Source organism: Pristiophorus japonicus, chromosome 20 (assembly GCF_044704955.1).
Source record: "Pristiophorus japonicus isolate sPriJap1 chromosome 20, sPriJap1.hap1, whole genome shotgun sequence".
NCBI lineage: Eukaryota > Metazoa > Chordata > Chondrichthyes > Pristiophoridae > Pristiophorus > Pristiophorus japonicus.
The window spans coordinates 7,024,124-7,048,363 of NC_091996.1; the positions used below are offsets into that span (position 1 = coordinate 7,024,124).

A 24,240-nucleotide genomic window follows, 5' to 3' on the forward strand; every position below is an offset into this window, starting at 1 on the left:
CAAAATGTAGATTGAAGTCGTCCATGATAACTGCTGTATCTTTATTGCACGCATCCCTAATTTCTTGTTTGATGCTGTCCCCATCCTCAATACTACTGTTTGGTGTTCTGTACACAACTCCCACTAGCGTTTTCTGCCCTTTGGTATTCCGTAGCTCCACCCATACAGATTCCACATCATCCAAGCTAATGTCCTTCCTTACTATTGCATTAATTTCCTCTTTAACCAGCAACGCCACCCCACCTCCTTTTCCTTTCTGTCTATCCTTCCTAAATGTTGAGTACCCCTGGATGTTGAGTTCCCAGCCTTGGTCACCCTGGAGCCATGTCTCTGTGATGCCAACTACATCATATCTGTTAACTGCTATCTGCGCAGTTAATTCGTCCACCTTATTCCGAATATTCCTCTTATTGAGGCACAGAGCCTTCAGGCTTGTCTTTTTAACACCCTTTGCCCCGTTAGGATTTTGCTGTAATGTGGCCCTTTTTGCTTTTTGCCTTGGGTTTCTCGGCCCTCCACTTTTACTTTTCTCTTTCTATCTTTTGCTTCTGCCCCATTTTTACTTTCCCTCTGTCTCCCTGCATAGGTTCCCATCCCCCTGCCATATTAGTTTAACCCCTCCCCAACAGCACTAGCAAACACTCCCCCTAGGAAATTGGTTCCAGTCCTGCCCAGGTGCAGACCATCCGGTTTGTATTGGCCCCACCTCCCCCAGAACCGGTTCCAGTGTCCCAGGAATTTGAATCCCTCCCTTCTGCACCACTCCTCAAGCCACGTATTCATCTGAGCTATCCTGCGATTCCTACTCTGACTTGCACGTGGCACTGGTAGCAATCCTGAGATTACTACTTTTGAGGTCCTACTTTTTAATTTAGCTCCTAGCTCCCTAAATTGGCCTTGTAGGACCTCATCCCGTTTTTTACCTATATCGTTGGTACCTATGCGCACCACGACAACTGGCTGTTTACCTTCCCCCTTCAAAATGTCCTGCACCCGCTCTGAGACATCCTTGACCCTTGCACCAGGGAGGCAACATACCACCCTGGAGTCTCGGTTGCAGCCGCAGAAACATCTATCTGTTCCCCTTAGAATAGAATCCCCTATCACTATCGCTCTCCCACTCTTTTTCCTGCCCACCTGTGCAGCAGAGCCACCCACGGTGCCATGGACTTGGCTGCTGCCGCCCTCCCCTGCTGAGTCATCCCCCTCAACAGTACCCAAAGCGGTGTATCTGTTTTGCAGGGGGTGACCGCAGTGGACCCCCTGCACTACCTTCTTTCCACTGCTCTTCCTGTTGGTCACCCATTCCCTATCTGGCTGTGTAACCTTTACTTGCGGTAAGACCAACTCACTAAACGTGGTATTCACGACATCCTCAGCATCACGCATGCTCCAGGTTGCAGAAGATTGTGGGTTCAAGTCCCACTCCAGGAACTTGAGCGCACAAATCTAGGCTGACACTCCAGTGCAGCACTGAGGGAGTGCCGCACTGTTGGGGGTGCTGTCTTTAAGATGAGACATTAAACTCAAACGATCTCTCAGGTGGACGTGAAAGATCCCATGGCACTATTTCGAAGAGCAGGGGAGTTATCCCCAGTGTCCTGGCCAATATTTATCCCTCAATTAACATAACAAAAACAGATAATCCGATCGTTATCATATTGCTCTTTGTGGGAGCTTGCTGTGCACAAGTTGGCTGCTGCGTTTCCCACATTACAACAGTGACTACACTCCAGAAGTACTTCATTGGCTGTAAAGTGCTTTGAGACGTCTGGTGGTCGTGAAAGGCGCTATAGAAATGCAAGTCTTTTGCGGGGGGGAAGGAAGGAGTGTCGTGTTGTAGACCCAGGTCAGAAGGGCAGCAGTTGGTGCTGCAACCTGAGGGACACACTGGCTGCAGAAGTAGGATCCTTGGAGGGATTTAAAGGTGTTGTGGACAAGGATTTTCAAATTAATGTTGGGTGTCCGAGAGCAAGTAGAATGTATCATTCATATATAGTACTAATATCTTGACATTGGGTGGGGAGAGTAAGCTGGGTTTTACGAGGGGAATTCAGGAATATCCCTAGGAATGTGGTCTCCCTTTTAAGCTGCACGGGTCCTCGGAATCGGCACAGCCAGTTTTGCCGGCTTTTCAATACAAAAACCGTCCGTACACATATTTTAAATGGCCCGTGCCCGACGCCAGAAACAAACAAGAGGAGAAATTGGTTGTCTCCCTTTCTGCCAGTCATGTATTAAACGTACTTCTACCCAGAGTGTGGAATCTTCTAAGCAACTGCTGATTTTCTGCTGTGCTGAATTTCAGAGAAATGTGAGCTGCCTGTGGAACTCCCTGTGGAGGATAAGGTGAAGAAAGAAGTTGCCCCACCCAGTGCTGAAAGTGAGGAGGAGAACAGCTTGCAAGGAAGTGAGCCGGCACTGCCCATCCAGAATTACAGCAAGTTCCACAAGTCCCTGCCACCCAGGTTCCAACGACAACAGCAGGTAACTGCCAATAAAAACTGACTAGGTTATCAACACTTGGCTGATTAAAGTTCAGGCTGGGCGTAGGGATAGGAATTAGACCACCCAGCCCCTCGAGCCTGTTCCACCATTCAATGAGATCGTGGCTGATCTGTGATCTAACTCAATCTACCCGCCTTAGGCCCATATTCCTTAATACAAATTGGTTAACAAAAAGCTATCAATCTCCGATTTAAAATGAACAATTGGCCCAGCACCAGCTGCCATTTGTGGAAGAGAGCTCCAAACTTCTACCATCCTTTGTGTGTAGAAATTTTTCCTAATTTCACTCCTGAAAGGCCTGGCTCTAATTTTTAGGCCATGTCCCCTTGTCCTAGACTCTCCAACCAGCGGAAATAATTTCTCTCTCTCGATCCTATCGGTTCCCCATAATATCTTGAAAACTTCGATCAGATCACCCCTTAACCATCTAAATTCCAGTGAATAAAATCCTAGTTTGTGTAATCTCTCCTTGTAATTTAATCCCTTAGAGTCCAGGTATCATTCTGGTAAATCTATACTGCACTCCCTCCAAGGCCAATATGTCCCCCCTGAGGTCTGGTGCCCAGAACTGAACGCAGCGCTCCAGGCGTGGTCTAACGAGGGCTTTGCATAGCTGCAGTATAACTTGCTGCGCCCTTAATTGGCATAGCAGTGGATTTGATCTGAACGTAACATAGTTGCAATAAAAAGAAATAGTAAAAGGTATTGGAACCGTCTTGTTTTAGCCAACCTATTGATTTAAGGTACTTGGCCCTACTGTGCGGTCTTCAAGCCTGTCGTGTAAAAAAAATTGTACCTGTCAACCCCTTGCTTCTCCATGTGTGTTTAATGGCCACCTTAGTGAAGCTGTGGAAGCAAAACTTACTTAGATGTTGTAATGTATTTGCTTCAAGGGTTCTTTGCTTAAGAATTCATGGCAACACATTGCTATTAAAAGCTAGTTGGTTTATTAACAAAGGTTTAACAATCACACTACATATTACCAGTTCATCCACCAGGCTCACAACTGCATACCTCATCGTGGATCCCTGAACCCAACTGGCTGGGGTTTTATTGAGTCTTGTGAACATCACGTAACTGGCTAAGCCACTCACAATGCAACAGCTCAACAAACCTGTGAGCATGCTCACAGCTACATACATTACAGATGTTCCTGTGCCCTTTGGGAGATTTATGATTAAAAATATTTGATTTGCAACTGCTGGAAGATGATTCTCGTTTAAAACAGTTAAGGGGCAGCAATGTTTGAGATTGAATTCCCCCCCCCCCCCCCCACCCACGTCAACAATGTTCGCTCTAATATTTTGAGGGATTTTTGCATTTAAAAGCCGGTGAGTTGGCTGGGCGGGAGGTCCAGGCAGCCGTGCAGCTTAAAGGGAATATTGCCTCTCATGTGCTTTCTCTTTTTGTCAAAGCAAATTACATTCTTATGAGATATTTTTTCAACACTTGCTTTAAAGATATCTGTCTTACTGCAATCTGGAGACCGACGAGAAGTTTTCCCCCTCCATAGCACTGGTCAAGCAGAGAGGGAGGCACTACTGCCTGGTCTCGAGGTTTGTGATGAAGTTGATTGGGGGAAAAAAATCTATAAATATCAAGAGGCAATGCTCTCTCCCCTACACTTTCTTTCCTCTAAGCAGTTTTTACTGTTTGCAATGGAAATATTTATTGGAGGAATTTATGTGCAAGAGGTTAACTGGTTGCACTGATCGAAAATGTTGCGATCATGTATAAGGTGGACTGTTTAGGTACCAAGCCGAGGCAAAGTCCTTCCCCAGAAATAGGGAGAGCACATTGGGGAGCAGTGTTGCTTTTAAGCTGCACGGCTGCACAGCGCCCTGGGGCTCCCGCGCAGCCGGCTCACCGGCTGTTAAATGAGACATGCGAGTATTTTGAAGGAGCTGTGCACCCAAAAAAAAATTGACTGAAGCATTGTTGGGGCGATTCAGTAGCTGCGCCAGACAAACTGTCCTACCCGCTCTCGGTCGAGGTTGACTTGTGCTTTGCAAATTGAAAATCTGTCGTGCAAAACGGAAGGGGCACCAATGAAAAAGATGAAATCTATACCTTTTCTTATTCTCTTTCCTACTTACTCTCTTTCCTACTTATGTACAACCAGGAGCAGCTGTTAAAGATGCAGCAACGGCAGCAACAGCAGCAGCAACAGCAACAGCAGCAGCAGGGACCTGTAATGCCACCATCAGTTGCACCTCCTCATTCCCATTCACAGAGACACCTCTATCCCAGCCCAGTTGGCCCGCCCCCTCCACACATGCTGGGCTATGACCCTCGTTGGATGATGATGCCTTCATACATGGATCCTCGGCTGACCCCGGGCAGGCCACCAATTGACTTCTTCCCATCAGGGGTTCATCCCTCCGGTAAGTTGGTTGGTGTGGAAATAATAGAATATTACTTCAATTTTGTGGCATTTTCTCCTACCAAACGAATCTGTCCCATGCACTGTCCCAGCAAAGACCCTGTATGGATTTGGTTACTTTCAGCCTATCAGAACTTTGGGTAGGAGTGGTCTCTCGTTAATTCTTGGTCAGTTAAACATAAAGAAAGAAGGAAAGACTTGCAGTTATATCGCGCCTTTCCTGACGTAGGACATCCCAAAACACTTTACAGCCAGTGACGTGCTTTTTGAAGTGTAGTCACTGTTGTAATGTAGGAAACGCGGCAGCAAATTTGTACGCTGACCTCCCACAAACAGCAATGTGATAATGACCAGATAATTTTTTTTGTTATGTTGATTGAGGGATTAAATATCATGGTATTGATGTAATGAAACATCCCATGGCGCTGCACAGGAGTGTTAACAAACAAAAAACATAAACACCAAGCCATAAAAGGAGACATTAGGGCAGAGAACCAAAAGCTTGATTGAAAAGGTAGGTTTTAAAGGAGCGTGTTAATGGAGGAAAGAGAAACGAGAGGTTTGGGGAGGGAGTTCCAGAGCTTGGGACCGAGGCAGCTGAAGGCACGGACACCAATAGAGGGGCAATTAAAATCAGGATGTTCAAAAGGCCAGAATAGGAGGACGCAGAGGTCTAGAGTGATTGTTGGGCCGGAGGAGATTAGAGATAAGGAAAACAAAGAAAAAAGTTTATCTCTTGCCTACAAAGTAAGGCGGAGGAGCGAAGCAAACCAGATTTGACTTCATGGGAATTGATGAAATCTTGCAGATCTAAAAAAAATATATATATATCTTCGCTGACTGTGTATTCAGTGCTTAAGGGGGAGTGATGTCCTCCTGATTTTCAGTCGATCACACGCAATCATTTATATTGTAAGAAGGGTGTGTTTCTTGTATTTTCAGGAATGATGAAGCCTGTGATGCGCCCAGATCGCTCAGAAAGTGTCACCTCAGGGTCTGAGCAGCACGAGCGCTCTCCCATTCTGTTACAGGAGAGAAGAACACCACCCACAGACCCACACTTCAGCTGGGGGCAGGACGACTATCCACCTGCTCCGAACCGGGCTTTCATGATAACCTCTCAAAGATCGCAAGAGGATAGCACTGCAGAAGAGAGGACTGCACGGTGAGTGTCTCTGGAGGAACAATAGCAAGGCCAGGTTAGGATTGGCAGCTGGCCCACTAAAGGCCGATACTAAGTGAGCTGCAATAGCAGCAATCTCTCTAACAAGGTTTTGTACGCGTGTGGCTACTGATGACTGAAAATAGTAATCTCCCTAGACTAAAAGAAAAGAAAGACTTGCATTTCTATAGCGTCTTCCGCGACCACCGGGCATCTCAAAGCGCTTTACAGGCAATGAAGCACTTTTGGAGTGTAATCACTGTTGTAATGTGGGAAACGCAGCAGCCAACTTGCGCACCGCAAGCTCTCACAAACAGCAATGTGAAGATGACCAGATCATCTGCTTTTTTTCTGTTGATTGAGGGATAAATATTCACCAGGACACCGGCGATAACTGTGCCCTTCTTTGAAATAGTGCCATGGGATCTTTTACGTCAACCTGAGAGGGCAGTCAGTTTGACGTCTCATCTGAAAGACTGCACCTCCAACAGCAAAGCACTCCTTCAATACTGCCCCTACGACAGCACAGCACTCCCTCAGTACTGCCTCTCTGATAGCGCAGCACTCTCTCAGTACTGCCCCTACGACAGCGCAGCACTCTCTCAGTACTGCCCCTATGACAGCACAGCACTCCCTCAGTACTGCCTCTCTGACAGCGCAGCACTCTCTCAGTACTGCCCCTACGACAGCGCAGCACTCTCTCAGTACTGCCCCTATGACAGCGCAGCACTCCCTCAGCACTGCCTCTCTGACAACGCAGCACTCTCTCAATACTGCCCCTACGACAGCACAGCACTCCCTCAGTACTGCCTCTCTGACAGCGCAGCACTCTCTCAGTACTGCCCCTATGACAGCGCAGCACTCCCTCAGCACTGCAATGGAGTGTCAGCCTAGATTTATGTGCTCAAGTCCCTGGAGTGGGGACTTGAACCCACAACCGTCTGACTCCGAGGCAACTCTGCTACCCGCTGAGACACAGCTGACACCAAGGTTAAACCAATTTAAGGAGGAGGAATTTCTTCACTCAGAGGGTGGTGAATCTTTGGAATTCTCTACCCCAGAGAGCTGTGGATGCTCAGTAGTTGAGTATATTCAAGACAGAGATCAATAGATTTTTGGACTCTAGGGGAATCAAGGGATCTGGAGATCGGGTGGGAAAGTGGAGTTGAGGTGGAAGATCACCCATATCTTATTGAATGGCGGAGCAGGCTCGAGGGGACGTATGGCCTACTCCTGCTCCTAATTCTTATGTTCTTAAATTTGATGCATACTATGTATGTTTGCTCCTTAGCCTTCATTCAACCTTAAAATGGGATGTGAATAGATCAATTCATTGGCCTAGAAGTTCCAGTCTCCCAGGTCCGTACTGAGTGTGTACGGAACCGGGAAGGCATTGCAAAAGCTGGTTTTCAGCGCACAATGCACATGTGCAGAAAACCGGCTGGAGCCTGACAGATCTTCCATAGCTCCACATCAGGACATTCGCACGGACAAGGTTGCAGTATTTACCCATATTTTGCCCAGCCGATGTCCTGAAAACTCGCGCCTGATAAAAGCAGAAGCATAGCCTACTTTTACAGGTGTAAGAGTTTTAAAACACAATTAAAACATAACAAATAAAATTAAGAAACACATTTTATTGTTTTAAAAACCCTCTCCCCAAGAAAGTTTATTTTAAACCATAATTTAAAAAACTTTAAAATAAAATCCGGAAAAATATATATATTTTTTTTTAGTCATAAATAACTTTTAATTTAAATTAATGTTAAATATGTGGTGTATTTTTTCTATTTTGTATTAGAGTTTTGTGGAGGGGGGTTCTCATTCATAACGGGAACTCCAACTTACGGAGTTCCCATTATTATGAATGAGAACATACTTTACCATGATTGGCTGCCCAGAGCCATGTGACTGCAGCTCCAGCCCTGCGCACGTCCTGACGTGCACGCGCTGCGACACGCAGTCAGTGGAGGCCTCAGGACCGGGATCTCTCGTGGGCCAGCAGCTTCAGCTAAGTGCGCTTTTTTCTAGGATCAAGTCGAACGCCCACGGGAAGGAGAAACCTGGATTTCAGGGCCATTCTGTTCTATGAACAGAAAATGCTGGAAATAGTCAGCAGGTCTTTGAAGATCTTTAATCTATTCGATCAATTTGAACAATTGACAGCAGTGATTAGGACTTTAAGCATGAAATTCTCTTGGGTCATTCCGATTATAAACTGTTAAATGTCACCATCGTATTTCCTGCTGGGCTTTCCTGGTTTTTTTTGTGATCCATTCAATATTTCTTTAACGCCGCAACAAATGTTTTTTTTTACAGGAATGAAAGACTTCCCACTCCACCTGTGAGGGCCGATCCCATTTCCCAGCGGACCATGAAGATACAGAGGGATCCATTCGAGGAGCAGATTGATGACTATAGGGTTGTGCCAGCAGACAAATTGCTGAATATGGTTCGTTTGGAACCACAGACTGAGCTCATAAAAGAGCGAAGGGCTGATGTGGCTCCAAACGTGTCGGCAGTGCTGGGGCGGGATCTCTTCCAGCATCAGACAAATCCTCAGTTACTTCATAAAGAGCTCTTCACATCTGAAAGTGAGCAGGCGGGGCTGAACGGGTCCCTCTTGAGGGACAGCACCGAGACCTCGAAGCCAGCGGAAAATGTTGAGGAGCTCGTGTCTCACACCTGGGATTACGTGCACCAGAAAGAGCCCCCAAGCCCCAAGGTTGACGAGCACGAAGACGCTCGAGAGGAGACAGGTTTTCGGGCCGAAATATGGCAGACTGATAACCTGCCCAAGAGGGAGTCCAAACCGGCATCACAGTGGGAGCCGCTGAAAGGAAGCCACGCTGATCGTCGCGAGACCGTGGGGAAAATGACGGGGAGAAGATCCGGACCAATTAAGAAACCCGTGCTTAAAGACCTCAAGACTGAGAAGGGCGACGAGACAGAAAAAGTCAAATTGGAAACTGTTCCGAAAAACTGCCACACTCAGACCAAGGCTGAGAGCAAGGCGCTGAAACCCAATGGAGGCACGGCGTCGTCATCACAATCTTCCATTTCATCCTTGAACTCGAGACACAAAGATGTGGCTGCTCTACCAGTGTCTCCCGCTAAATTTGACTGGGAAATAGAGAAGCCACAAAGAAAGGAGAATAAGGCATGGGAGGTCAGACCCGTGAATAAAGACAGCATTGATTTCCCCCTGCCACAGAGAAGGAGCTGGCTTGAAGGTGATGATCTGCCCAACTTCAGTGGTAGAGGCCAAGGGCGAGGTAGGGGCAGAGGCCGAGGGGATTTCTACGGCAGGGTTGGGGAGATCAGAGGCTCTTACAACAACTTGAGCAGAGGAAATCGGCAAAACCCTAAGGATTACAGTAGTCCTTCAGAAGACGGGCAAAAGAGCTCCACCCGACGTCGGAATGCCAGCGAGACACGCAGCGAGGGGTCCGAGTATGAAGATATACCAAAGCGACGGAGGCAGAGGGGATCCGCAGCTGGCAGTGAAGGCACCAGTGACGCAGCATTTTCCGACCGAGAGGGGAAGACCATGTTCAAAGACTCTGTGAAGAGGTCCAAGAGGGTACCATCTGATGGGCCAATTGTCGGTGAAATGGAAGACGAAAGAGGTGCCCCGAAGGTGTTTGAGAGGGCGTTACCTCCTCGGTTGAGCAACCCTGGGCGAGGGCGCAGCTTTGTCCCCCGGGGAATGCCGTCCAGGCAGAACAGAGGAGGGGGGATGTTCAAGGTGAACGGTACCTATCAACTAAACGGTGACGCTCCAGCGTCCATGTCCTTGTCTAAAAGGCAGCCTCTGAAGGAATCTACTAAAGTGCTCAACCGGGCTTTGGAAGGGGCACTGGAGAACGCTGGAGAGGAAAATGGAGTCGTTGACAAACTCTCGTTTTCTGGAATCTCAGCCATCGAAGACCAACCACCCAAAAGAGAGCGCTCGATGGATATGCCCCCAAGGAGGAGACGGCCTCCCCGACAGGATAAACCGCCGCGTTTCAGGCGTCTCAAGCAAGAAAGGGATGCGGCCAGCGAGGTGAACAGTGATGTGCCGGTTCCTGCGGACCACGGTTTGTCCAGTATGACCACAAGGACTGAAGATCAGGAGATGGCATCCCTTGTGGCCGGCAATAAGTCGCCGGACCTGTCCAATCAGAATTCCTCCGACCAAGCTAACGAGGAGTGGGAGACTGCTTCCGAGAGCAGCGACTTCACCGAGAGGCGAGACCGAGAGAACCGAGTGTGTCAGAACAACCTGGCGCCTGAAGTAGACGTGGCAGGCAGCGGTCTCGGGCAGAGGAAGGAGTTGGCCAAACGCAGTTTCTCCAGCCAGCGGCCAATTGACCGGCAAAACCGCAGGACCAACCCAGGCTATGGAGGCAAGGCACCAAAGGCGAATGGGACCGGTCCGAGGAACGAAAAGGCCACCGGGCAACCATCGAGAAACAAAAGGTAAATAATGTGGACGTTTGATCAGCTGCGATCAAGTGTTTAGTCTATTGTCAGTTCTCTCCAAGAATTTGCTTGCTTGGTGGTACCTAGCCCAAGTACCTGTGATCATCAACTAATAAGTAATAACGCGGGCTATTTTCAGTTTATCCTCTTCAACAGTCCTCTATAAATAAGCTTGAAAACGGAGCCAACATATAAAGATGCCGAAGAATGGCAAAATTTGAGACCTATAATATATATTTTTTAAATACTTTCTTCCTCACTCTGAAGGGAAGGAGGCTGTGAAGTGTAGCCTCATTCGCTGCTTCTGTCGATGTTGCATTCAGTTACTGTGGTTCTATGACACAGCAGTGCTACAGCTGGCTTTTTTTCTCTCTACCGCCACAAGAGATGGAACATGACACCACAGCACTGTGCTGCCACCCAGCAGCCGGTCCGTGATAACCCAGTTTGAGCCAGAGTTGACACTAGCTTGCAACATTGACGCTTGCAGAGTGGACATTTCCGCTGGAGCTGCTGAGACCCCACTCACCTTTCCCCTTCTCACAACAGGTATGTCGAAGAACAGCTGTGCGATCAGATAGCAGTGAACGGAGGGAATGTCAACACGGTGTACTGTGTAGATCGAGTCGTTCCCCATGACCCAGCGGCTGTCCAGAACGCGATGAAGGACGCCTCAAATAAAAAGAAGGAAAAGGAGGTAAAACCTGGCGTGAAAAAGGCAAAGGAGAAGACTGATGCTTTGGCCCAGTTCGATTTAAACAATTATGCAAGTAAGTAAGATAAATTTATATTCAAATGTGATTAACATTGAACTTGGAACTAAAGACACAGACTTGCATTGTACTTTTGGCTTTAGTGCAGATTTAATGGCATCCTCATTTTATTCGATGCTGATATTGATCCACCCCGAGTTTAAATATTATTTCATTTCACTGGTCTCTGTGGGGCTCCCAAGCATTGACTGTAGGATGAGTGAAAGAAAGAATGAGCTTGCATTTATACAGTACCTCAGGACGTCCCAAAGCGCTTCACATCCAATTAAGTACTTTTGAAGTGTGGTCACAGTTATAATGTAGGAAATGCGACAGCCAACTTGCACACAGCAAACACTCACAAACAGCAATGTAATCATTGCTAGATCATGTTCTCGTGATGTTGGTTGCGGGATAAATGTTGTGCCAGGACACCAAGGATAACTCTCATTCTTCATCCGAAAGACGGCACCTCCGACACTGCAGCGCTCCCTCAGTACTCATCATCATCATAGGCGGTCCCTCGAACGAGGATGACTTGTCTTCCGCGTGGGTTCACAGATGTTTCAATGAAGGACCTGATGTTCCAGTCCTGAACTCCAGTTGAAGGGGTGGAAGATGCCTGTGCGTGGAGTTTTTTAACGTGTGATGACCGTTGCACACCAGCCACCACACGGGCTTTATCCAGTGGCAAGGTTTAACCAGGATGACTGGAGACATGCTCTGCTGCACGGATCAAGTGCGCACACATATCGCAGTGTGGGCTGGCCCGTGCTGCCCCTGGGCCCTCGCCTCTTCTGGGCCCCGTACCCTCATTTGCCGCAATCTCTGGCCGCTCCTCCGCCACGATCTCTGGCCGTTCCTCCGCCACGATCTCTGGCCGTTCCTCCGCCACGATCTCTGGCCGTTCCTCCGCCACGATCTCTGGCCGCTCCTCCCTACGATCTCTCGCCGCTCCTCCTCCCTACGATCTCTCGCCGCACCACCTCCCTACGATCTCTCGTCGCGATCTCTCACCGCTCCTCCGCCGCAATCTCTCGCCGCAGTTCCGCCGCGTTCTCTCGCCGCTCCTCCGCCACGATCTCTGGCCGCTCCTCCGCCACGATCTCTCGCCGTACCACCTCCCTACGATCTCTGGCCGCACCACCTCCCTACGATCTCTCGCCGCTCCTCCGCCACAATCTCTCGCCGCACCAAACATTTGCTGGACCTCCGCCACGATCACCCTCCGAATCTCAGCCACGATCCCTCATCGCTCCTCTGCCTCGATCACTCGCCGTACCTGCGTCACGTCCTTCCCCCTGGTCTGCTATGCCTGGGCCCCGCCGATGCTGCTGCCCACGCTCAAACAGTGACTTGGGTCCTGATGACCTGACCCAGACGCCCACCTCGAAGCCGTCGCACACTTGGAGTAGCTCACGCTGGAAGTTGTCGTGGTATGCTGCTCCAGTTCTTTTATAGCCCGACCTGCGGAGGTGTTCTCTCACAAGTTGGGGGACCACGTTGCTCCAGGGGCCGTCGCTCCAGCTATTATACTTCCCGTCTTCGTGGCCCGCTGACCTGCAAGAGAACACCTCTGCAGGTCGGGAAGTATAAGAGCTGGAGCAGCGGGCCCTGGAGCATCGTGGCCCCCCGACCTGCGAGAGAACACCTCAGCACTGCACTGCCAATGTCAGCCTGGATTTTTGTGCTCAAGTCCCTGGAGTGAGACTTGAACCCACAGCCTTCTGACTCAAAGGCCAAGAGCGCTACCCACTGAGCCACTGCTGACATCTCACACTGTTGCCGTTCGCAGCAGAGCTGAGCAAAGGATGCCTGCGTGCTGTCGCTATTCATGGTATCAGTGCAGCGTTTCTATTTAATTCACTGTCGCCTACGCGGTAATCGGACCTTCTGATTTAATGTTTTCCTTTAAGGTGTTGTCATTATCGATGACCATCCAGCTGTAGCTGTGGACGAGCAGCCGTCCGTCTCAACTGTGAACGATGGTTTCACTGAGGTAATCTCAAAAAAACACCGTCGGTTGCTTGAGGAAGAGCGCAGGAAGAAAGAGCAGACATTGCAGGTAGGCGGACAGCACCACATTTAGCTCAACTCTCCTTTATCAACTCGTGTGGTGTTGCTAACTGTGAAAGTTACTAGATGTAAATTTAATACTTGAATTGCACAGGACATTTGTTGAAGTAGTGTTTTTATAAGAATGTTAAATCTTCCCCCTTTGATTCAGTGGACTTAAGTCGGTACAACAACAACTTGCATTTATATAGCACCTTTAAAGTAGTAAAGCATCCCAAGGCGCCTCATGGGAGCGTTGTCAGACAAAATTTGACACCGAGCCTCATGAGATATTAGGACAGGTGATCAAAAGCTTGGTCAAAGAGGTAGGTTTTAAGGAGCATCTTAACGAAGGAGAGAGAGTAAGAGAGGTGGTGAGGTTTAGGGAGGAAATTCCAGAGCTTGGGGCCTGAACAGCTGAAGGCACGACCACCACTGGTGGGGAGAAGGAAATCAGGGATGCGCAAGAAGACAGAATTGAAGGAACACAGAGATCTCAGAAGGTTGTAGGGCTGGAGGAGATTACAGAGATGTAGGGAGGGGCGAGGTCACGGAGGGGTTTGAACCCATGGATGAGAATTTTAAAATCGAGGCCGATGTTGGTCAGCGAGCACGGGGAATGGGAGCATTGGACTTGGTGTGAATCAGGGTACAGGCAGCAGAGTCATTCTGGATGGACGTTCTGGCAGGGGTGCCGAAGGAGAAGGAGGCACAATATTTTTTCTGCTGGAGATAGAACGTTGCTCTCCACCTTATTTGCGAATGGTTTTCGTGAGGTGGTACGGTTTATTGTAGCAGCATGATGGAGGGATTGCTTAATGCTTTATCTGGAGCTAAAGTTTCTCATTTTCACAGAAGGCCTTCTTTTTCTCCTGAGCAGGCGCCTGGGAAAAACCGGAATGAAAAGAGCTGGACATCTTCGTCCAAGATTCCTCCTCGATTTGTGAAAAAACAGCAGCTTTCCAACGCAGTCACTGAGCAGACGGAGGAAAACGCCTTCTCCAAGGGGCAGGCCACATCCAGCAACCTCGGGACCGAGATCTGGGAGAGCTCCAGTGCGGGTAAGATGGAATAGCGACGTAGAGGCCAGCCAAATCCGCCTGGCAGCAAACTTCCTTCCCAATCCGCAGTTATCGCCATCGGCTTGTTTCAGAGATGAAAGCTAAACACTGCGGATGCCGGGAATCTGAAATATAAACAGAAAATGCTGGGCGTACTCAGTGGGTCAGGCAGCATCTGTGGGGAGAGAGAAACACAGAGTTAACGTTTCAGGTCGCTGACCTCCGATTTCGACGATCGGCCACAGACCTGAAACGTTAACTCTGTTTCTCTCTCTCCACAGATGTTGCCTGACCTGCTGAGTGTTTCTAGCTTGTTACAGAGACTCAGCCTGGTTGGAGTACAAGCAGTTGATTTGATGAATTTTATATGATTGAAAGGGCAATGTAATATGCTGCTGCTTCACAACTCTTTAGAAGCCACAATACCAAGTGATAAAGGGGGCTTTTGCCCAATTAATAAGGGAACTGGGAAGCATTCCATCCGAGAAGCTTATAGAAAGGAGTGGGATCTGGAGAAACCTGGTTTGACACTATATTTCATGTAGATGGATGTTGAACCTAGCTTCATTATGTTGGTATAAATGATGCTACAATAGATCCTTCTGACCTTTCCATCACTGTACTCGAGGAAAGGGATATGAGGAGGAAGATGCACTGATACAGCAACTAAAGAGAACGATTGGCTAGTAACATGCACTAATCATGTTATGTTTCTGAGCGAAGGAAGCCATGTGTGAAATTGCTGCTGTTTTTTGTAAAATACACGAGTGTAGCGATTCACAAATAACAACAACAACTTGCATTTATATAGCACCTTTAATGTAGTAAAAATACTCTAAGGCGCTTCACAGGAGCGTTATAAAACAAGATTTGTCAGTGAGCCACATGAGATATATAGGCAGATGACCAAACGTTGGTCAAAGTGCTAGGTTTTAAGGAGAGTCTTAAAAGGTCAAAGAGAGTTGGAGAGGTTTAGGGAGGGAATCCCAGAGCTTGAGAGCTTTGGCAGCTGAAAGCACTCGCTGATGGAGCGATTATAATCAGGGATGCTCAAGAGGCCAGAATTAGAGGAGCGCAGATGTCTGAGGATTGTGGGACTGGAGGAGATTACAGAGATAGGGAGAGGTGAGGCCATAGAGTGATTTGAAAACCAGTATGAGAATTTTAAAATTGAAGTGTTGCTTAAATGGGAGCCAATGTAGGTCAGCGAATACAAGGATGAATGGTGAGCGGGACTTAGTGTGAGTTAGGACACAGGTTGCATAGCTTTAGATGGTCTCAAGTTTACATGAGGGTAGAATGTGGAAGGTCAGCCAGGGCTGCGGTGGAATTGTCAAATCTCGAGGTCACAAAGGCATGGATGTGGGCTTCAGTGAAAGCTGGGATTACCTCTGGCAAGGGCGGAGTCGAGCAATGTTCCGGTGGAGAAAACAGACGGTCTCAGTTATGCTGCGGGGTATGTGGTCGGAACCTCGCCTCCGGGTCAAATATGACACCAAAGTTGTGAACAGTGTGGTTCAGCCTCGGACAGTTGTCAGGGAAAGGGTGCAATCGGTGACGAAGGAACGCAGTTTGTGGCAGACCGAAGAGACTGGCTTTGGCCTTCCCAATATTTAGTTGGAGAAAATGTCTGCTCATCCAGTACTGGATGTCGGACAAGCAGTCTGACAGTTTCGAGACCGTGGAGGGGTCGTGAGAAGTGGTGGTGAGGTAGAGCTGGGTGTAGTCTGCGTACACGTGGAACCTGACGCTGTGTTTTCGGTTGATGTCGCCGAGGGGCAGCATGTAGATGAGAAATAGGAGTGGGCCAAGGATAGATCCTTAGGGGACACCAGAGGTAATCATTGTGCAAGACTGAGCAAGCACTTGGCTGTCGGTTAAATAAAATGTAACGTAAGGACACAAGAAATAGGAGTAGGCCATTTGGCCCCTCGAGCCTGCTCCACCATTCAGTAAGATTATGGCTGATCTGATCTTGGCCTCAACGCCACTTCCCTGCCCGCTCCCCATAACACTTGACTCCCCTGTAGTTCAAAAATCTGTCTATCTCCACCTTAAATATATTCAATGACTCAACCTCCACAGCTCTCTGAGGCAGAGACTTCCAAAGATTCATGGCCATCTGTGAGAAGAAATTCCTCCTCATCTCTGTTTTAAATGGGCGACCCCTTATTCTGAAACTATGCCCCCACAAAGGGGAAACATCCTCTCTGCATTTACTCTGTCAAGCCCCCTCAGAATCATATACGTTTCAATATCACCTCTCATTCTTCTAAACTCCAATGAGTATAGGGCCCAACCTGCTCAACCTTTCTTCATAAGACAACCCCTTCATCTCAGGAATCAACTTCGTGAATCTTCTCTGAACTGCCTCCAATGCAAGTAACGGCAAATGGCAGTCCAGATATTGATCTTCAATAAAGATTATACATGTTTAATTTTTTGCATATTTTAAACATTTAATCTACTAATAAGTTGCTATTATGTTTATACACTTCAATTGATCCACCATTACAGTTAAGGTGATGTATATTTGCATTGCCGATCTTGTGGTTTATCCTGCACACTCGGAGCCAGTCTGAACATGCTGGTTTGTTTCTTTGCACAGCTCTTCCTGTTCAGCCAGCCAGCGGTGACACTTGGGTGAAACCTTTGAATTCGTTCACAGGGTCCGAATCTACAATTACTGAGGTACGTTCATAAATTGCCAAGCTTCTATGATCAGATTATGAAAATGGAGTGACTCCTGCCAACGAACTGGAAGCTGTCGGGTCCCAAATTTAGAAAATAACATTCACCATAACAGACGGAGGATCTGAGCGGTGCTGAAGCACATCCCTAATATAGTTTCATTTATGTTACTAGGTTGTGTTAATGTTACTGGTGACTTTTCCCGTTTAAGAACCACTGTCTCGAAGGACGAAAAACAACTTTTAAAAATACACTGGAACTGCGCGTGCGCAATGACTTCCGGGTCGTTGGCAGCAGTCGCGTTCTTCTGAAAAAGCTATTTGAAATAGCCGAAAACACGACTTTACAAAGTATTGTTTATGATGATGCAGGAGGTTTTTTTTTTAAACATAGTTTTATTTTGGATTTAATATCAGGGCATGCAGTAGAATTGGTATGGACAAGCAACCCAGAGGTTGAGTGTTCAAATCTTACCGTGGCAAATTAAATTCACTAAATCTGGCCATTTAAGAACATAAATAGGAGCAGGAGTCGGCCATACTGCCCCTCGAGCCTGCTCCGCAATTCATTAAGACCATGATTGATCATCTACCTTAACTCCACTTTCCCGATCGCCATATCCCTTGATGCACTTAGTGTCTAAAAAATCTATCGATCTCTGTCTTGAATATGCTCAAAGATTGAGCCTCCACAGCCCTCGAGTAGAGAATTCCAAAGATTCACCACCCTGTGAGTGAAAAAATTCCTCCTTATATCTCATGCCGACCCATGTGTGTTGACACCAGAGAAGTGACTGGAAGCTGCCACATGGCTGTAAACATTCAGTTGGTTTAGAAACATAGAAAATAGGTGCAGGAGTAGGCCATTCGGCCCTTCGAGCCTGCACCGCCATTCACTGAGTTCATGGGTGAACATGCAACTTCAGTACCCCATTCCTGCTTTCTCACCATACCCCTTGATCCCCCTAGTAGTAAGGACTACATCTAACTCCTTTTTGAATATATTTAGTGACTTGGCCTCAACAACTTTCTGTGGCAGAGAATTCCACAGGTTCACCACTCTCTGGGTGAAGAAGTTTCTCCTCATCTCGGTCCTAAATGGCTTACCCCTTATCCTTAGACTGTGACCCTATCCTTAGACTTTGCTAATGTCCCTCAGAGAACAAAACCCAACTGTACCCAGTCTGACCTACATTGCCAGCATTGGAAACATTCAGGGGAAAATAAGAAGTTGATAGTGTGTCACACAGTGGCCTTGTGTCGAGCACTGGATTCTGTTTTGAAATATCGCTTAGTAAGGATTACAAGTTCTCAGACAGACTGACAGATGTTGTATATCTTGCCTTGTCACAGAGTGTGCACCTCCATCACGTGATGTAGAGCAACATTGGTGGTGGTTGTGTACAGTCCATGGCCCCAAACCATATCTTGCCCCTCTTCACCTTTTAAGACGTAAGAAATATGAGCAGGAGTAGGCCCTGTGGCCCCTCGAGCCTGCTCCGTCATTCAATAAGATCATGGCTGATCATCGACCTCAACTCCACTTTCTCGCCTGATCTCTATATCCCTTGATTCCCCTAGACGTTAAAAATCTATCTTGAATATATTCAGAGACTCAGCATCCACAGCCCTCTGGGGCAGAGAATTCCAAAAATTCACAACCTTCTGAGTGAAGAAATTCCTCCTCATCTCTGTCTTAAACGGCCGACCCTCCGGTGTACCGCCTCCAAGGCAAGTACAGGTACAACGTTCGGGATTGAGTCCATGACGGTTTTTGGGGTTTTCCGGATTTCAGACAAGAAAATCAATAGTCTAAAATCCGGAAACTTCAACTGAATCCGTGCCGGATTTCGGGTTTTGCCGGATTTAGGACCTCGCAGCTCACTGATTCACTCCGCTCCTCGCCGATTCCCGCGCCCCCCCACCCCCCCCCCGGCGCTGCACTTTTTACCGCTTTCCTCGTCCCTCACTACCCGATGTTACCATCTTGGCCGCCTCAGAAATGTCCGGTTTTCGGACAATAATTTTGGACGACTCCATCAGCTAAGCGCAACATGTCCGGTTTTCAGACAATTACGGTTTTCGGATTTCTGGATTCGAGACATCGCACCTGTATATCCTTCCTTAGATAAGAAGACCAAAACTGTGCACAGTACTCCAGGTGTGGTGTCTCTTAAAGAAAGACAGCATAGCAAATATTAAAGTGTGTGCCAATATAGTGACACCGTTTGAGTCCAATTATATTTTGTATCAAAGTTGCATGATTAGTGTTTGATGTATGTTCCTAACCATTCTGCTACATTTTCTTGTAGAGTTTCAAGGCAAGTCAGCCTGACAGTGGGGTGGAACTGAGCGCCGATTCCCAAGGTTCATCCGCAACCTCATCGCAGCGAAGCTCGCCTTATGGTGCGCTTAAGCCAGAGGGAGGGGTAATGACTGAAATCAATGGAGCCAGCACAGACACGTCAGTAGATAAATCGAATGGGAAAACAGACGATCCCAAGGAACAACGGCAAAAGCCCGCAAGACCAGAGAACAAGGTAGCGCAATACTTCAAAACTTTCGCTTAATTCTAGACTAACTCTTGCCGTGTTTCTCTTGCTCTGTGGAATATCTGGGCTGGCCTTTGGGGTAGCGCACAGAAGCCATGTGAGAGCAATTGGAAATGGCTGCCCCGTCGCTGAGAGGCTAAATGTACATGTGGGCTGCCCCTACAGAGCAAAGCGTGCAGCACAGAAAGACCAGACGCACACAGTGACACCAAAAACAAAGCCCGCGCCATGACAGGAGTCCCAGGGAGAGCGAAAGACACAAGGCCAGGGATTGCAAGAGAGGAGAGACTATAGATGGGGGAGGAAAGCCCACTGATTGCTGTCGCATTTCTTCAGGCACCTGAGAACGCGGGGGAGGGGGCGGGCGAGAGAGAGAGAGAGAGAGAGAGAGATGAGGCAAGATAGGGAATCGCAATATGGGAGCCCCAAAAATGGCAGCGCGGGTGAAAAACGGTCCTGATCCGAATGCTCTCTGATTTCTTTGTTGGTGAACTGGCTTGATTTATTTTATTAATGGGGATATTTTGAGAAATTAGTGGTATTGCTCAGGATAAGTTTTGGGGGGTGGGGGGTACACTGGATATAACAGCATTATACCATGTAACGTACGAGATATTATTTTGTTGCTACGGTGCCGCTATGTTTAATTTAATGTTCCCGTAAGGCCGTAAGATGTAATTGCTGAATGTGAAGCACTTCGGTAAATCCTAGAACAAGTGAGGAGGTGTTTTATAAATGGACCTGCTTTCTTTCTAACCTATTTTTATATTAGAATCATAGAAATTTACAGCACGGAAGGAGGCCATTTCAGCCCATCGTATCCGCGCCGGACAACCAAGATCTATCCAACCTAATCCCACTTTCCAGCTCTCAGTCTGTAGCCCTGTAGGTTACGGCACTTTAAGTGCACATTCAATTATCTTTTAAATGTGGTGAGGGTTCCTGCCTCTACCATCCTTTCAGTCAGTGAGTTCCAGACCCTCACCATCCTCTGGGTGAAGAAATTTCCCCTCAAATCCCCCCTAAACCTCCCTGCCAATTACTTTAAATCTATGCCCCCTTGTTGTTGACCCCTCTGCCAAGGGAAACAGGTCCTTCCTATCCATTCTATCTAGGCCTCTCATAATTTTATACATCTCATTCAAGTCTTCCCTTAGTTTTCCAAAGAAAACAGACCCAGCATCTCCAATCTTTCCTCATAGCCAAAAATTTTCCAGTCCAGGCAACATTCTTGTCAATCTCCTCTGCGCCCTTTCATGTGCAATTACAACTTTCCTGTAATGTGGTGACCAGAACTGCACACAGTACTCCAGCTGCGGCCTAACCAGTGTCTTAACGGTTCAAGCATAACCTCCCTGCTCTTGTACTCCATGCCTCGGCTAATAAAGACAAATATTTTCTATGCCTTCTTAACCACCTTATCTACCTGACCTGCTACCTTCAGGCATCTGTGGGCCTGTACTTCAAGGTCCCTTTGTTCCTCTACACTTTTCAGTGTCGTATCATTTAATATATATTCCTTTACCTTGTTAGATCTCTCTAAATGCATTATCTCACACTTCTCCGGATTGAATTCCATCTGCCACTGTTCTGCCCACCTGACCAGTACATTGATATCTTCTTGCAGTCCGCAGCTTACTTCTTCATTATCAACCACACAACCTATTTTTAGTGTCATCTGCAAACATAAAAACATAGAAAATAGGTGCAGGAGTAGGCCATTCGGCCCTTCGAGCCTGCACCACCATTCAATATGATCATGGCTGATCATGCAACTTCAGTACCCCATTCCTGCTTTCTCTCTATATCCCTTGATCCCTTTAGCCGTAAGGGCCACATCTTACTCCCTTTTGAATATATCTAACGAAATGACACCAACAACTTTCTGTGGTAGAGAATTCCACAGGTTCACAATTCTCTGAGTGAAGAAGTTTCTCCTCATCTCGGTCCTAAGTGGCTTACCCCTTACCCTTAGACTGTGACTCCTGGTTCTGGACTTCCCCCACATCGGGAACATTCTTCCTGCATCTAAGCTGTCCAATCCCGTCAGAATTTTATACGTTTTTGTGAGATCCCCTCTCATTCTTCGAAATTACAGTGAATATAAGCCGAGTCGATCCAATCTTTCATCATATGTCAGTCCTGCCATCACAAGAATCAGTCTGGTGAACCTTCGCTGCACTCCCTCAATAGCAAGAATATCCTTCCTCAGATTAGGAGACCAAAACTGTACACAATATTCAAGGTGTGGCCTCACCAAGGCCCTGTACAACTGCAGTAAGACCTCCCTGCTCCTATACTTAAATCCTCTCGCTATGAAGGCCAACATGCCATTTGTCTTCTTCACCGCCTGCTGTACCTGCATGCTAACCTTCAATGACTGATGTACCATTGCACCTCTCCTTTTCCTAATCTGTCACCATTCAGAATATTCTACCTTCCTGTTTTTGCCCCCAAAGTGGATAACCTCACATTTATCTACATTATACTGTATCTGCCATGTATTTGCCCACTCACCTAACCAGTCCAAGTCACCCTGCAGCCTCTTAGCATCCTCCTCACAGCTCACACAGCTTAGTGTCATCTGCAAACTTGGAGATATTACATTCAATTCCTTCGTCTAAATCATTCATGTACATTGTAAACAGCTGGGGTCCCAGCACTGAACCTTGCGGTACCCCACTAGTCACTGCCTGCCATTCTGAAAAGCACCTGTTTATTCCTACTCTTTGCTTCCTGTCTGCCAACTAGTTCTCTATCCACATCAATACATTACCCCCAATACCATGTGCTTTAATTTTGTACACTAATCTCTTGTGTGGGACCTTGTCAAAAGCTTCTTGAAAGCCCAAATACACCACATCCACTGGTTCTCCCTTGTTCACTCTACTAGTTACATCCTCAAAAATTCTAGAAGATTTGTCAAGCATGATTTCCCTTTCATAAATCCATGCTGACTTGGACCGATCCTGTCACTGCTTTCCAAATGCGCTGCTATTACATCTTTAATAATTGATTCCAACATTTTCCCCACTACCGATGTCAGGCTAACCTGTCTATAATTCCCCGTTTTCTCTCTCCCTCCTTTTTTAAAAAGTGGGGTTGCAAACTTCATAATCATCGCCCCTACATTTAAGTCCAAGTCATTAATATATACCACATTGTTCCATCTCGATTCCAATTTGCACGCTCGGGGGAGGGAAAGCAGGTTTGATTATTCTGAGGTTGCAGTTGCTATATAGATTTAATCTCAGCACTATGTTTAAGGAGCTTGGTCCGTGGGCGAAAGTGTTTTTATTTGCTGTTTTTTCATTCAAAGATTTCGGAGCCAACCGCTGGGCAGAACAAGGACCACAAGCCTGGACCAATAGGAAATGAGCGATCCCTGAAAAACAAGAAGGCAAAGGAGTGCCTGGAACCAGAGGGGGCAGAGCGCAGTGATGGGGGCATCAGTTCGACAAATGCAGCTGACAGCAGGCCGAGTCCCAAAACAGGGCTGGATTTGCATGTCGACTCCGTCATTCCAGTTCCCCCAATCGAGTTCGGAGTGAGCCCGAAGGTAACTTTGATAAGCCTGAAATGACGCCTTGTGATACTGTGGATATTCTGTGAATGACATAGGCTGTGTAATTCCGGGGTACTGCTTGTCAACCTGCTTTAAATGACCTGGTCAGTGAACTCACAGAACAATTGTTTAGTATTTTTAAAAGGCAGCTCACTAGTGTGACTGGCTCGATCTTACTTAGCTTATTTGTTGATTGCAAATTTGCGAGGGGGGTGGGGGGGAAGGAGAGAGAAATCAAGAGAGAGAGCCTGTGTATTACCTGCATCGAATATACAGCACAGAAACAGGCCATCCGGCCCAACTAGTCTCCCCACATGAGCCTCCTCCCATTCCATCTCTCATCTCAGCCTTTCAACATATCTTCCTATTCCCTTTCCTCTCATGTACTCGTCCAGTTTCCTTTCAAAAGTATCTAAGCTATTTGCCTCAACCACTTCCTGTGTTAGCGATTCCTCTCTCTTCCCCCACCCTGCCCCCCCCCACCCCCCCAATCCTTGGGCAATTACAATCTCGTCCAGGAGATCACAATCTCGTAATTTATATTGCTTAGTATTAATCCTACCCTTTGTACGCCGCGATCCCCAGCCAGGCACTGGTCTAGCTCTATTTTCAAAGTTTGCGACGAATCAGCACTCACCGAAAGAGCTGGCAATTTGTTCCATGGGTCGACTGTCCTCTGGGAAATGAAGAGCCTCTTGATGTCTAACCTAGTTCCACCCTTGCATAACTTGCATCCAGGGCTCCATGCCCTCTGTAACCTATCTAATTGGAATAATCTGAACACATTCTAGTCATAGAAACATAGAAAATAGGTGCAGAAGTAGGCCATTCGGCCCTTCTAGCCTGCACCACCATTCAATGAGTTCATGGCTGAACATGCAACTTCAGTACCCCATTCCTGCTTTCTCGCCATACCCCTTGATCCCCCTAGTAGTAAGGACTTCATCTAACTCCTTTTTGAATATATTTAGTGAATTGGCCTCAACAACTATCTTTGGTAGAGAATTCCACAGGTTCACCACTCTCTGGGTGAAGAAGTTTCTCC

General features: G+C 47.4%; 1 protein-coding gene and 1 non-coding gene across 3 annotated transcripts in view; both read left to right on the forward strand.

Moving 5' to 3' along the window:
* LOC139233144 (inactive phospholipid phosphatase 7-like) overlaps positions 1–24,240 on the forward strand; it is a 219,933-nt gene that overhangs the window by 176,239 nt on the left and 19,454 nt on the right. For both annotated transcript variants that reach the window (XM_070863710.1, XM_070863709.1), the window contains exons 13-22: positions 2,309–2,487; positions 4,631–4,892; positions 5,834–6,056; positions 8,373–10,517; positions 11,070–11,290; positions 13,189–13,337; positions 14,208–14,388; positions 16,997–17,079; positions 19,391–19,618; positions 22,950–23,189. In XM_070863710.1, the coding sequence (XP_070719811.1) occupies positions 2,309–2,487; positions 4,631–4,892; positions 5,834–6,056; positions 8,373–10,517; positions 11,070–11,290; positions 13,189–13,337; positions 14,208–14,388; positions 16,997–17,079; positions 19,391–19,618; positions 22,950–23,189 (3,911 nt within the window). The remainder of the gene's footprint in view (positions 1–2,308; positions 2,488–4,630; positions 4,893–5,833; positions 6,057–8,372; positions 10,518–11,069; positions 11,291–13,188; positions 13,338–14,207; positions 14,389–16,996; positions 17,080–19,390; positions 19,619–22,949; positions 23,190–24,240) is intronic.
* On the forward strand, positions 14,965–15,050 carry LOC139233263 (small nucleolar RNA SNORD62). Its single transcript, XR_011588180.1, has one exon. It is a non-coding gene; the product is annotated as a small nucleolar RNA SNORD62 (small nucleolar RNA).